This window comes from Malus sylvestris, chromosome 16 (genome assembly GCF_916048215.2).
Source record: "Malus sylvestris chromosome 16, drMalSylv7.2, whole genome shotgun sequence".
NCBI classification, from domain to species: domain Eukaryota; kingdom Viridiplantae; phylum Streptophyta; class Magnoliopsida; order Rosales; family Rosaceae; genus Malus; species Malus sylvestris.
In genome coordinates this window covers 696,027-711,650 of record NC_062275.1, presented here as the reverse complement: position 1 = coordinate 711,650, position 15,624 = coordinate 696,027, and the positions used below count along the sequence as shown (strand labels likewise).

At 34.5% G+C, this 15,624-nt stretch overlaps 1 protein-coding gene across 1 annotated transcript; it reads right to left on the bottom strand.

Moving 5' to 3' along the window:
- Nucleotides 1–5,842: 5,842 nt before the first annotated feature.
- LOC126608257 (protein indeterminate-domain 5, chloroplastic-like) lies at nucleotides 5,843–10,044 on the bottom strand. Its single transcript, XM_050276114.1, has 3 exons — nucleotides 9,419–10,044; nucleotides 8,740–9,136; nucleotides 5,843–7,359 (listed from the first exon to the last, which is right to left on the bottom strand). Exons 1-3 carry the CDS (start codon nucleotides 9,588–9,590, stop codon nucleotides 6,129–6,131), a joined length of 1,800 nt encoding a protein of 599 aa, XP_050132071.1. The 5' UTR covers nucleotides 9,591–10,044; the 3' UTR covers nucleotides 5,843–6,128.
- Between the last annotated feature and the right edge of the window lie 5,580 nt (nucleotides 10,045–15,624).

Genomic DNA, 15,624 nt, shown 5'->3' with positions numbered 1-15,624 from the left:
CTCTGAGACTCTCTACGGACTCTCTACCACATCAAAATGTATACAAGTCAATTTATGTGCCAAAAACATAAAGTGGCAGGGAGTCCTACTTTTGAGGAAGTCTCCTTACCATTTCTCATATACTTATTGTCATTTCTTTGTTTCAATGGCATTAAAAACATGATTGTTTTACTTAATAAGTAAACAAAAAAAGCCTTTATTGTTTAATTTTATAAATTTGTATCATATATGGCTAGGAAATAACGTAGTTTAAGTTTCCATTCTCCCAAATATATTCTAAACACACATATATATATATGTATATGTAGGCACATCTACCTAGACAAATTAAAAATTAATTTTTATCATTTTCCTTGATTTTGTTTTGGTACTAGTTAATTTTTATGACAGTGCGTTCGCAAAAGAAAAATTATGACACAGAGGTTGCCTTTCCTATACTGCAATTAGTTGCATGCATATTCAATAGATGCATCTCCTCTATGTGTTTATTCTAGTTTGACACATATTTCTCCACTTAACCTTAAATGTAACACTATTACTTTTGCGTAAAATTAAAAAAATAAAAAAACTGAAAAATTATAGACGACCATCACCATGGCTGAAAAAAACCTTTCAGCAACCTCCCCCAACACTGCAGCCACCAACTCCAACCTTCCCACCATGCATTTCGGTCACGTATCAATGGATTAGATATTCTCAAATTTCAAACTTCACACATTATTTGTCAGTTGTGACAAGATGGATTGATCATATATCGATTAGATATTCTAAATTGCAAACTTCAAACTTCACATGCATTGACTAGATCGATCGATCGATCATGATCTAGTACGGAAATTTGTAGAGAGGGAATGGAAAGGAAAGAAAGCTTTGCCGACTGTGAAGAGCAGTGTAGACGGCGATGGGTTCTATAGTTGCAGTGGGTGATTATCCGAGTGATGGTTTTTATTTTCTTTAATTTTTATTTTATTTTAATTAGTTTATGAAAACATTGATGTTAATGGACAAGTGTCAAAAAATATAAAAAAAAAGACACAAAAGAGACATCAAATTGGAGACAACGGATCCCTGGCCTCAATGGATACTGTGCCTGGGCATCTTAAGTGATGATTAAATGTTTGAAACGAAATTTAACAAATGGTAGTGTTATTTACAGACTCATTTTTGTTTTTCACACATTTATTTCAATTTTTGACCGGTAGATCAAATGAATTGAAGAAGATCAATGTCAAAAAACTAACAAAAATATATGAAAAATAAAAATGAATGTGTAACTAACACTTTCCTTTAACAAAAAGTACATATATATATATATATATATATATATATATATATATATATATATATATATATGCGCGCGCGGGCGCCCCATAGGGAAAAATCATGACCAGCACAAGTTAAGTCTGAAAGATGATGACAATTATTTTTGTTTAAGGGAAGAGGACAATGTGTTTGTACATTTTCGTGCCTCTTATAGTCTAAGAAGTACTTCAGTAGCTGCGTTCTGGACAAGTACAGAAAAATGCATGATTTGTATAGAACCAAAGATTAACATATTATTGTTCATAATATTGGATTTGACGTGTGCCCTGTGAAAGGTACGTCTCAGCAAAATTTTGCACGCAGTTATAAATAATGTTCACACTATTATTTGTGCAAAATTAGATACCAACTATAAATATCTTATACAAGTGACTGGGGCAGTATTACTAATGCAAATATAAGAGCGCTCAAGTATTAACTAGTGACAATTAATATTTCTTATAATTTAAACCGATTACTTTTGGGTTACGTATCATTGATAAATCAACTCTGCAAAAGTTTATAGAATTTGAAAATCACTTAATTAGTTATCCAACTGTGAACTGATAACCGGAGGAACATAAGTATGAATTGTGACTTAAAAAATGAACAATTCAAATTATGAAATTACTTTGTAGAACCAACCCAAACTAATAGTTATTAAATGATTAATTAATTAGTGCTTGATGTCAATATATATATTTGGCAGTGTTCTAAAAATCGGTATAGACGGCCGCCTAGGCGCTAAACGGCAGGTTACCACCGCAATTAAGTCCTAATTAGTCACAAAATCGAAAAGCATATTAGGCGGACGCCTGGGCGGGATTAGGCGGGACTAGGCGGGTCTAGGCAGGGTTGGGCAGAGCTAGGAGGAGCTGGGCGAAGCTAGGTGGGGTCTAGGCGGGTGTATGTGGAGAATGCCGTAATCTGGAAATTTTTTTGTTACAAAGCCCAACGTCGCGCGAGGAAGAAGATGAAGCTCTTTTGTTTGTTTAATTGCACAGTTTTATCATCAAGATGGTCCTCACCATTTTTTCCTTTTACTTATTTTTAAATTCTTTTATTGTATTTCACTGTTGTTGCTAGTGCTAGGTGCAAGCCTAGGACTACGTAGAATACCCGCGTGAAGTGAATAACTTAGCAAGCTTTTTTTGGATTTCATGTTAATTTAATTGGATATAAAAGCAATTTGTAATTTGCATGCCTTTTTTACAATTTGTTGGCCTTTTTGAGGGTTAGTACCATGGGCTTTTTGGTTTCGGAATTTGTAAAGGTCCTTTAACATATTTGTACCAAAGCAATTTGCATTGTTACAAAATTAATTGCAAACTAAATAACGTGTACCGTGGGCTTTTAATAGATAAGTATCTTACATTATTATATTTCCTTATTTTCCCCATATTTTGCATTTTATATGGTTTTAAATTGTAAACTTGTTGTACATGTGTCATCCTACAATACTCTTCACTATGGTTATATGACATATATGCTTAATGTATTTTTAAATTTTGGATTTATTGGATACTCTTTTTGCATTTTATCAAATTTTTATTATCTTATTTATGGATTTCATACAAGTATATAATTTTTTGTAAGTGTCAATATGCACTTATTTACAAACTATACAAGAAATTTACCTAAATCCGTCTAGACTCAGCCTAGCCGCCTAGGCGCTAGCCCGCTGCCCGACTAGTATCTAGCGTTTTTTAGAACCTTGATATTTTGGAGATGAGAGAGAGAATATGCAGTCAATTCTTTGTATTAATAAGACAGAACTTTTGAAGCCAAACCCCACCCTCACGGACTCAATGTACGGTTGGGGGAAGAAATACAGAGATCGACAAGATTGTATTATTATTATTTTATTTTTGTATTCTACTAAGACCTTAGCATATATTTACTCATTAAAACATAAATCCACGGAACTTTGTTGACATCTCGTTGAAACATGTATAGGTTTCTCATCTGACCTTCTCTCTCATTTTCATTTGGTTGACACTCTGATCAAGTCTTAATATATATGGCATAAGTTCCATGAGAGTATCCAAAGTTGTATACAATTGTCTCTTATCAATGGGAAGGGCCGGGAATTATGTGATTATGTTTTTTCCAACACTTCCAACGCGTCTTTCCTTCGAGAGGAACAAGTTTGTACTATTATTAAACAGGAATTAGTATTAATATTGTTTTCAACATAACTACATTGTGTCTAATATATTAAGATGACGTAGGCTCAATGAACCTATTCAATTTCAGGTTTTATCTCTAGGAAATTATTAAAAACCCCATGTATATGAACAATTTTTCTTCATTCACCACCTAAAACAATTTCATTTCTCTCCCGATTCCTAGTTTGAAATTTTGGCATTCAATTGTTGATGAACACTCAAATAAAATACATAAGCACATAGAAAAAGTTGCGGAGAGTAACTTTTATAACAGGACCGACTTAAAAAAGTGAGTATAAATGCCAAAACATTTGCGCTTATTGAGAATCTCTAGACTAAATAGAACATAAAGTATGATAATGAGGGTAACTATAAATATAGAAATAATAAAATAAAAGAGTAGGATTAGGTCATCTCCAACCCTTGGATTAAAACTAAATTTTTTTAATCCATACACAATTTTTCTTCTCCAACCTTGATGGGTTAAAGTTTTCTTCTCCATGGCATCCGATCAAAATGGAGCAATTGGGATTGCACATTGGTGGCCGACAACCCCATCAGACTGGATACACTGACACGTGACATCCTGTGCTATTGAAACAAATACATGTAGACAAAAGCTTAAATATATCTTCATTTCGTTTGACACGAGACACCATCGTAGTTGTTTACTTGTGCCATATAAGTTGTTATCCACATAATATGATACAAGTATTATCCTTATTATAATGCTTATTTGACGTAAGATTTTTTCTGTCCACCTATATCCAAAATTGTAGTATGCACTCCTTTTAACTTCTTACATACCTTTTATATTTTTTATCATCATATTGAATATGAACAAAATTAAATATGAATATGTAGGCGAAAAAAATCCAAACTTATCATTTTTATAGGATATATAAAGATATCTTTCGGAGAGTGACTTTTGAAGTGGTTAATTAGTATGGTTCCATTTGACAAAAGCGAACTCTTTCAATCCCTCAAAAGACACCATTGGGGATTTTGGATATATATCTAAGACGGAGTTCCTCTTCAGTTTTTTTTTTTTTAAGTTCATTATGAAGTTAGTTGAAGTTATACCATGAAATCAATTAGTAATGTAAGAAGTTGTCTAAACTTACTTATAAGTTCATGTATGATCATTTATTCCATCAATGTGAGATTCATTCTCAAAAACTTATATATATATATATATATATATATAAACTAATTATTTGTTGAATGAGTTAATGAATATTCATGAACTAAACAATTTTGTTTATTTTTTCTTCAAAACATTTTTTTTAGTCAAACTATAGGGCATAAATTCAAATTTTGAAAGAAAAAAAAAAGAAGAAGAAAAAAGGCATCCACACGTTGGTAGTCACGGGATGATATATGATTGATTCCTTGTAAGATAGAAGAGACAACAATTACGACAATAGTAGACAGCCCTATCATCATCCATCAATTTCCTAATAATTACAATAAAGGTTATTATATACTCGAATATTTCATCATATGCTGCATCTGGTTGAGTAGTGTGTGTATGTATGTGTGTGTGTATATATATATATACATGGTCAGCAGGTATATATTCTTCAGTCTTTCAGTCGGCCCTAAACCCAATGGCAACACACATGCATATGCTCGTAAAATTAAATTAATTAAATTTCAACATTTAAAGTAAAATATCTAATTATATATCTATCATCAGGAGCAGTGAAGTTGAATAACATTTAAATATCACCGTACGTGGACCTGAAGGAACGAACTAGAATGTAAATTAAGAATATATTGTTGGAAAGCGCCAGGGAGGGACGATTAATTAATTAATTAAATATTATCAAACCAAGCAATGTTTGTACTTAGTTTTACCAGTGGGCATTAGGGTTAGGTACATATTAGGTAGCCGAACAAATTCTTGTGCATAGTTTATATGGGTACTGGCAACTGGGCATACATTATTCGTCGCCCGGAGCCTCTCCTCTAAATCTTATGATTAAAATTAATTTATATGATTTCTTAGTTCTTGATGAATATGGCAATATTAAATTATTAGTTAGGGATATCTCGTAACCAGTCAAATAAGAAAATAAATTCACTTGTCCATTATGTTGGAATGTATCCATTTTGAAGATTCTGGGCAAACAATACCTGCTCAGCTGCTAGCGCCCATGCATGTCTGCTGCTGTGACATTCTGATTCCACATATATACTCAAACATGGCTTACCTCATACATACAATATTTAATTAATTAATACAGGTTAAATTATGAGCATCGATCTCATTACTAATTAAATAATTATTAGATATTTTTATTTTGTTATGTGAAAATTAAGCATGCACCAAATTATATTCTTTAATCGGTCCACAAAAGAGAGAGGAGTGATATTAATTTAGGATTCCTTTATCGCCAACTATATAAGCAAGCAATTAATTAAGGTACTACATTATACATAATATAGTAACCGATGAAAGTACTGGACATCATAAATTAGTGTAGGCCTTAAGGCAAGCACATATAGAAATAAAATTCAAGAAACCCTATTGCTTGGGGGTCAAGATAACTAGTGGATAATTAATCAATGCCGTTCCTTTTTCCCTACATAATAAAAAGATCGACTCTCTCACCTATATCATGAACTTAATTGGAATTCCTCGATCTAGCAGGCTCATTGTAGTGTAGTGCCTCCAAAGGGTTGACTTGCCTGTGCTGACTCCAACTCTGGGTCTAAAGAACTGATCATATTGATGCCATGATGTTGTTGTTGTAGATTATCTCTCTGTGAGTATCCATGGCCACCACTCATATTTCTTACCATCCCTCCAACACCAAGAAAATCCAAGGTCAATTTATCAGATCCTCCAAAATTTACACCCAAATTTTGGTGCATCTTGGCCTCATCATAATTAGGGTTATTATGCTGTTGGTCCATTGCACTAACCCTAGTAGCAGTACTGCCGCTACTAAACCCGCCAAAGTTGTTATTATGATCCTGTTCCCCACCTCCGAAAATCGAAGAGTTTCCATTTGCAAGAGAGTTCATTAGTCCTTGAAGATGGTTTTCATTTTCCACCTGCTGTGATGATCTCAAGTGTTGTTCACCCCCATTAGTACTGTGATGATGATCACCACTAAAACTGACTCCAACGCTTGAGGGCGCAGACACTAGTTGCCTTCCAGATTTAGCTGCTCTTGTTGACGAATTGCCTAATCCCCTAAGCAAAGACGAGCTTTCGGTGCTTGTAGTTGAACCCATTTGAGCAGCTTTCTGAAGCAATGCAGTGGCAGACATGTGTGGAGCCACGCCACCTTCGTGTTGCATCGAATTCCCATAGAGAGATGGTAGAGAACCCGACCCAATTTGATGATCATTACCCATGCTAAACCCTTGGCCACCGCCGTTACCATCACCAAATTGATGATCAGGAGGAGTAATGCTGTTACTGGTACTATTGTTGGAAAAGAAGCCCAGGTTAAAGAGATTCGCAGCACTATTCGATGAGGGTGAGTTGTTGTTAGGGTTGCTTTGGAGATCAGGAAGTTGCATTAGTCCATGTAATGCCTTGCTTGGAAATTGGTGCTGATCTTGAAACCCTTGCTGGTTAGCAATGTCTCTCATGAAGAAATTGGGGGAATTAGGCATGGCTTGTGATCCGAACGAAGACGGATTTGATGGTGGGATGAGGTGCTCAAACTTTGCGCTGCCGCCACTACCTAACCTCAACATGTTGTTAGGGAGGTGGGTTGAGTTTTGGAGTGAGGGGATTTGGGATAGACCTAAGCTCATGTGGTTGTTTCCATAGAGGTTGCCGCCCATTGTGCTTAAGCTTGAAGGATGCCTTGCACTCTCCTGAGCCAGTGCATCACAGAAAGCCCTATGAGTGATAAAACTGTCCCGCCTGTATATCACACAAAAAAATGAAAAGGAAAATCCTCATCATATCATCATATGCTCATGAACGTATATACAGTAAAATGTATGTATCTATAGAAGAACAAGACAAATATCATATATGTGGGTGACACGGATATATATGATGCATCCAGATAAATAAAAAAATAGTACCAATCATTATTACCCATTTAAGTTAAAATGTTAGTACTTGAGAAAAAAAGTCAGTAGCTAGTGCTTGAAAGTAAACTAGAAAAAAAAACAGGAAACCATGAACGGTCCATTGTTCAATTAATTTTTCACAGAGAATATTTCCATTAGATAGTCACAAGTTCACAAACCTCATCACCCTAATCATTGAACAGTCTGACGTGACTTGTAAATTTTCATATCAGAATAAGGACTGTCAATCTATTTTCTAGCTAGAAATATGGTGTTGGACCAGTTCTACTTGGGGGGGGGGGGGGGGAGGGGAGAGAGAGAGAGAGAGAGGGAAATATGGTGTTGGTCCCATGAGTATACGTTTTAATTTCATGGGAAGGAGTATCTGGACTGGAAGGGAAGAGCTGTAGCTCTGTTACATGAATCCAACGAGGAAGAGAACAAAACTCATGAGTGACATATACATCCAACTCATTATATGAGACAACGAAGATAAAGCCTAGCTAGCTTATTTTCTCCACCTCCACTCCACTCCACTCCACTCAACTCCAGTAACATTAATATTATGCTCTTTCTCCCCCTTCCACAGTTCCACTACTTACATTACTTCCACTTCCATTCCACATATATGTTCTGTTGAGAGTCTGTATAATCCAACTCATCATTTTTACTACTACACACGTGAGTATCCAAATGATGAAAGATAAAAAGGGCGTTGTTTTCGAGGATAGATAAAAAGATGATCTTTCTTGTTTTTTTTTCCTCCCATGTCCTCTTAATATTATTTCTTTTCATTTTCCTTTTGAAATTGTGATTGAAACCCCCATATACATATATAACCTTGCCATGCCAGTTTGTCACAGATTACTAGTTATCACGTGGAAACAGTCCTGCCATATTAACTCATACACATACAGACACACTCATAGAGAAAGACAGAAATTTGGTTTAATTAATTCCAATAAAATTCTAAGTCTTTAAAATTGATAATAGAAAATGATCAGGCTAGATTAACACTTCAGTTATAGTCGCGCGTGGCACCTATATATTCTTAGCCAAAAGAGAACTATTACACCCAGAAACCGCCGTGCTTTCGTCTCTCGACCGATTTTGAGAACATCTCCAAAATGAATGTATGGATGAATGAATGAATGAATGAATGAATGAGAATTAACAAAAAATAGGCGCCAGATACAAAATCAAGAGCAACTACTAATTAATTTACCTTGAGAAGAGAGTGCCACAGTCGCATCTGTATTCCCTAGTTCCGCATGTCTTAGAATGAGCCTTCCAATCCGATTGAACGGCGTACCTCTTGGAGCACTTGTCGCACTTCCATTTCTTCTCGCCGTGTTTTCTTGAGTAGTGTTTTTTGATGCCGGTGAGGTCTCCGAGAGCTCGAGAGGGGTCATGGTGAACGCATGATGGTTCAGGGCATAGATAGACCTTGCGCCTGGGTTCTTTATTAGTCTTCTGCTTGAGCTTCCAAGGCAGGTTGTGTCCTCTTCTGTGGAGCTGTAGGTTTTGCTCCCTTTGAAACCCTTTGTTGCACACCTCACATATGAACCTGTTTGTTGCCATTAGCGTCTTGGGAGATAGTGCGATGACCTCCGCATCTGGATCTGTTAGGGAAAAATGCCAAAGAAGAGTGACAATTTTTATTTGTTGAAAATTTAAAATTATTCATATTATAACAAAAAATAACACATCATTTCTAACGAAAAGATTTAGAATTCAAAGCCAAATATAGGAGTAAGTTCAAAGAAACTAGCAACCATTAATTCATCAAACCAAAGAATTTATAAAGATTCAACTCGTTTAAAGTTTCTTTTTTGAAATCTATAAATCGATAAATATGATATGAATAAAGAATTGATGAGGAGGAAAAGTAAAGAGGTACTTGCTTGGATTTCCAGGTTGATTTCTCCTTTTCTTTTGAGGTGGTGGGGCTGTGACTGTGGCTGCGGCGGTAGCATTTGAGGAAGGTGGAAGGATCGACGAAGTCATCTGGCTTTGGTTTTCTTCTCTGCTACTACTACTTCCAAAGAACGGCATCGATGAAGAAGCAGCCGCCATATATATGTGTGTGTGTGTGTGGTAAAGAAAACAATTAATATTATTAATTATTCAGCTGTTGTTTTGAGCTACGCGCTCAGACTGATCAAGGACTCAAGGTATTATATAATCAACAACACACAGAAAAAATTTAGACGCTCTTAGCTCCTAGAATACTAGAGACATATAGTAAACCTAGCTTTATAGCCAATTAAGTAACATAAAAATTCTCCGAATCAAACGTCCTTTTTCTAGGTAGCTACAGCTTCATAGATGCAGAGAACAAAATAATTATGAAGAAAAAAATTAATAAGCAACTGCTGGGACGACAGCTAAAATCGGGAAAATATGAAGATAGAGAGAGAAGACGCAGAGAGTCAAGGGCGGCCTTTGTCCAGCTTCTTCTTCCTCTCCTTAGCTAGAGAGAGATTTATCTTGTTTTTTTTAAATGACGATATAAAAAAAATGAAACTCATCTAATAAAACGCACTATTGTGTTCCTCTCATATCTCAATCATTTAATGTCATGCACATACATACACAACACATACATGCACTCTCTCTCTTTCTCAATCCGTCTCTCTCTCACTGTAAATTAAAAATAATACCAATATTAAAAAATTGAAAAAGAAAATAAAAATATCGGGATGAATAGAGAGGGAGGGAGGGAAGGGAGGGGCGGTGGGGTCGCTGTTCATGCAGGTCACGCAGCCTGATGTATGTCGTTTTATGCTGGGACTGTAAAAATGGGGGCCACCTTTGGTCTCTGTAGGTCTTACCCTCTTCCCCTCTCTTTTTTTCTCTCTCCCCTCTTGTTTCGTATATTCTACCCTTTGCATTCAGACAACCCTGTCGTCATTCTGCACCCATCATATGTGCCCCCCCCCCCCCCCCCCACCCCCCCAAACCACCCGGCCGCCCCGCCCGTCTCTCTCTGTTGGTCCTGTTCTGTTCAATACAAATGCGTGACACCTTTCAACATTGTTCAAGATTTTATTTTTTTACGAAAAAAATATAACGTTAAGCTTTGAGAGTTTTGAATTTATCTCTTTGAACACAGATGTGAGACTCACTGGTTTGAATTTTGATCATTAATATGCAACGTCAGGAAAGAAACTGCCATTTCCATCTGTCGCCAATAGTTATATACACATTAATTTCCTGTAATTTTACAAGTTCCTCTTCCTTCTGCATGCATCTATGTAATCTTATTGATTGTTTAACTTTTAGGATAAACATGTATGATAAACTAAGAGAAATTTAAACAGTTAAATTTTCCCAATGAACGATTTCGTTCGAGTAAAATACCATACCCCAAAGCCAAGTTGAGATAATTACGAGATTTGGGATGTAATTTGACAACTATTGGAAGGCCATAGAGGCCAAGTATGATGAAGAGGCCTAGTAGGTAGTTTTACATTTTATCTCAGGGCAGGTCAGCCATTTCATACCAGGTAGGTTGGCTAGTATGAAAAATTCAAATACAATTAGATGTAGCATTTTAAGATTTTTTAATGAGGACAAATGGTGGCGAATCACGGGTATCCACCTTTTTCGGGTCCGAAGTAAGTTAGTAAGGAATTATAGCCTATCCACGACCATTAGGAATTCACCCTACCATGACTATGATCAAGCAGATTTACAGCTTACAAACCATGGCTATGATCAAGCGATTCACAGCTTACAAAGTATCAAACCCAATGCCTTTTTTTTTTTTTCTTTATATAGGGAGCTGCTGTTCGCACTTTTTCATGGGCTACTTGTTGTGGTTATAGCATTTTAAGAGTTAAAATTGTTAACAATCCGAAGAAAGAAGATAAACTGATTGCAAGAAATAAGCTTATGACAAATAGGAAAATAATCTTAATCCTTATTTGTATGTTGTGGTTTATAGCATTTTAAGAGTTAAAATGGTAAACAATCCGAAGAAAGAAGATAAACTGATTGCAAGAAATAAGCTTATGACAAATAGGAAAATAATCTTAATCCTAATTTGTAGAAACAAGAAAACAATAAAGAAATAGGAAAACAATATTAATCCTTATCACACTAGTAAACTTATGACATAAAATATCAAAAAATTGCATAAAATAAAAATAAAACAGATTACTAACTTGCTACTTTTCTAACAAAAATTGACTTTGCAGTAAAAATTCAGGACAATGGGACATTTTATCAGTGGACTGATATTTACAGAGAAATTTCTTAAGTGACATTCCACGGTGGTTAATGAAGCATGTACTGGCATCGATCTGTCGATGTCGCAATCTGACGAAATTGGTTATAGCATGATTGAACCAACATCAAAAGAATTTCTTCCGTAAAAAGGAAGATGATCGATCTGTTTCAAATTAATGAGACGAAATTGAATATATATCTACCCACTATCTTAAACGCGACGACATTATATACTTAAACCAGGAAAGCAGCCACTGAAAAGTGGAACGTCTTGTGACTGCATTTTGTTGCGTTCTTAATTTATGACACTAATTATTTATTAATGGTAAAAGATCGCTATGAATATTCATGGCCTATAACAAGCCCTTTTCCCCTTCTTATAAAGAGCCAACATGTACAACTAATCCATGTATTTTAGTGTTGCAAGGAGTGATTCGGTTGACAGAGACATCTCTTGTGGCCTAAAAGAATGGAGTCTGATACAACAAATTCAATTCTTTTTCAATTTAATTCCTCTAATTTCGATTATGAATTTGTAAACATGCCATTCGACTACTTCGACACTACGTGGAAAGAGACTTATGAAAGAGATAATCTAAAATAGTTAAAAAAAATGAGGGTGGAAAGGTTAAAACTGCATGCAGAAATGTTTCAAATGAGCACTTTTCTCCTAATTTGGTTGGTTGCATTTTCATTTGAGAGTAGAATTGTTGTGACCTGCCTGCAAAGGAAGCTTCATTCAGTTGCCCATCAAACAAAGGTGACCGTCTTTACTCTCTTTTTTTTTCCCTTGATATTTCTACGGGAAGTGGACAATCTTTGTTGGCTTGTGAGGTATAGAGCCAAACTCTTTGAATTTTCCTCTGTCAATCTCAGTGCTGCATGACTTAACTAGTAGTCATGTAATATAATCAACCTCTTTGTTCCCTTTATACGGTAATATACATGTTCAGCAATACATGGTACCAAAGGAATACATCCATTACATTATATATATATATAAAGGAAAAAAGAGAAAATTTCGTCAGGAGTAGATTAGTCAGGGCAGGGGGTTTCTGTCCTTAAAGACCCTTTTAGGGGGTAGCATCATCTATAGACCCACCACTTAGACATGGTGGGCTATCATGAAATATGCAACCGAATGATCTGACCTGATTTCCTTGATTAAAAATTTTCCAATGTTGGTCAAGTTAGGAGACGGAGTACTCCCAGGTCATTTCTCGTCATAGACACATGAGTAGTAGACAACCAGTGGTTCATAATAATTTACCTTAAATACAATTTTTTTCTTTCAAAACCCTTAGCAGTATGATAAAATTTTAGTGAGAACAGAAATTGAATATCTAATTTTAGATACAAACTTTACATCTCAGAACACATTAAACTTAACCCTTCTTAAAACCTCAAGAGAGTTGATGATCACGTTTTTCTAAATATTTCAATGGGAATATTTATTCTAGACTATATACTTTACCTCTCAAAAAAAGGGAATGATACAAGACCAAGAGAGGGAAGACAAAGTACCTAAGTTCTAACCCCTCTTAAACAAAACTTAAAAAACATAAACCTGCAAAACACGTCACGAAACAAAAAAGCAAGAAGGTTAAAATAATAAAACAACACTTATAACTTCGTATATATGTAGTTGCCTCATGTGGTTTGGGCAATTATGGATATAGAACCGGATGCATATGGTGGGGAATGTGAAAGAATTCTAACTTGACAATTATTCGGTTGTGGTTGTAAGCAGGTGGTGTCCAGTACTGATTTTAAGGTTTGATCTTGTGTGATATTCTCCAATTTCTAGTGTTTTGTTGCAGGGCTTGGTTTGGCTGTGTCTATATTTTATACTATGTATGATTTCCATATATAGAAAAACGTGAATGGAATTATCAACTCCTTGAGGTTTAGCCAAACGTTATACCTTTTCTGCAAAATTTATCGTCTAGCGTAAATATATTCTGCGTTGAAATATCGATAGTGAAGTACTATATAGAATATCATTGTTCAAGCTGATCATTCAGAACAAAAAATGGCTGTCGATGAGCTTCATTTGTTTGGCTGCATGTACAATGAGTCCTCATTCACAAAGATTAACACGCTCCTCCCGTAATCAAAGGTAATATATATTGGGTTTGTTGATAAAACTAGTCCATTATAAAAAAGAAAAAAAAATGAGTGATGCTAGATAGACCAAGTTTTTAGACCATATTTGTAAACAATGTGATGTATCACTAATAACAAATAAGCACGTTACTCAACGCTTAAGTAATAATTCAATTATCAACAACCACCTAATATGGTTTACTAAATACGGTTTATATCGATGGCCTCACGAGCATTACCATAAAAAGAATATTTCCCAGAATTTTCATACTTTATTATTGGAATTTATAAATATAAACATTTTATTTTTAACATTTTTTTTGTATTTAATTCAACCAAAAGAATTAGGGCTAGTTTGATATTGTTGTGCTTAAAAAAAAAAACTACTTCTACTGTGTTGTAAGACAAAACAAATGTGAAATAAAACAGTTGAGTGTTTAGTAAATTTTTTTTTTTTGTAAAAGGGCTTTTAATAGAAAAAACAGTGTCCGAATGTTTAGTAAATTTTTATATAAAATTGATGTGGTTATGTTTAAATGAATAAAAAGAGTATAACATTAAATATGACATAATATATTTTTAATAATCTTTAATTTTCTTTTTATGTTAGATTCCTACGACCGCCTCTTTGAAAAAAAAAGGCTACTTTTTTCTACCAATTTTTACTGTCACTGATAGTAGTTTAAAAAAAAACTTTTTTCTGATTTACTAAACATTTAATGTCCTAAATTGTTTAATAAGTTGTTTTTGAACTAATTTAAGCAATCCCAATCTAGTGCTTACGGCGTTGAATTAAGGTCAATCTTGCATGAATACTTTAAGTTTTTTGCGGGGCAACAAATATTTGAATAAGGAGTAAGTAACAGCCCAAGTACAAGATTTGAAACCCTCTAATCTTTGATGTAACAAAAAAGTATTTGGAATCTTTGATTAATTAAGTTGCCTTTGTTTAACAATAGTAAGACATTAACCAGTTATATGAGTTAACTGCGTAGGGACAGTTTGAAAATTTTCCACAAATTCCTTGTCTAAAGGAAAAATCCTTTTCCTCGGTGAATTTAAAATCAAATACTTATTGGGTAATAAAAGAAAAAAAAAAACTGTTCGTCTTTTCCTTTCAATCCTAAACCAGCTGCAGTCCCGTGAGACACATTCTCTACGTTAGCATCACATCAGCGTCTTTTTGTACCTAATATATATATATATATATATATATATATATATATATATATATTATTCTTATGAATATATAATATTATTTGATAGTAACTTCATTTAGGATATTATATTGCTGTATTCACATGATCATACCCACAGTACACACCAAATTCTCAATAATCGACGTAATGACAACAACCCACATTCCTAACTATTAATATAAAATCCAGTTTTCAATAATCGACGTGATTGGCATTAAAATATGAGATGATAAAGACTCTGAGTTTTATTTTTAAGAAAGTCTTCTATCATTCTTCTTTTAATAATTTTAAGCTGCGTATAATATATATCTTCATGTTTAAAATGTACAGTTGCAATTAAATAGAGCTAACCAAGATTTTCCTTGATTGTCATGACTCAGAATCAATATTCTTTTTCATTCAAAACTCACCATGTCGATACAGCACTCCATCATAATTTAGATTAATTCCGAATGGATAAAAATAATCAGAAAGTCGTAAAACATAGTAGCCAAATTAAATTTTGAAATTAATTACTGGAGAAAGATTGGAGGAACAAATTGTGCTGTGGGTCATGTCTATCTTTAGAGAAG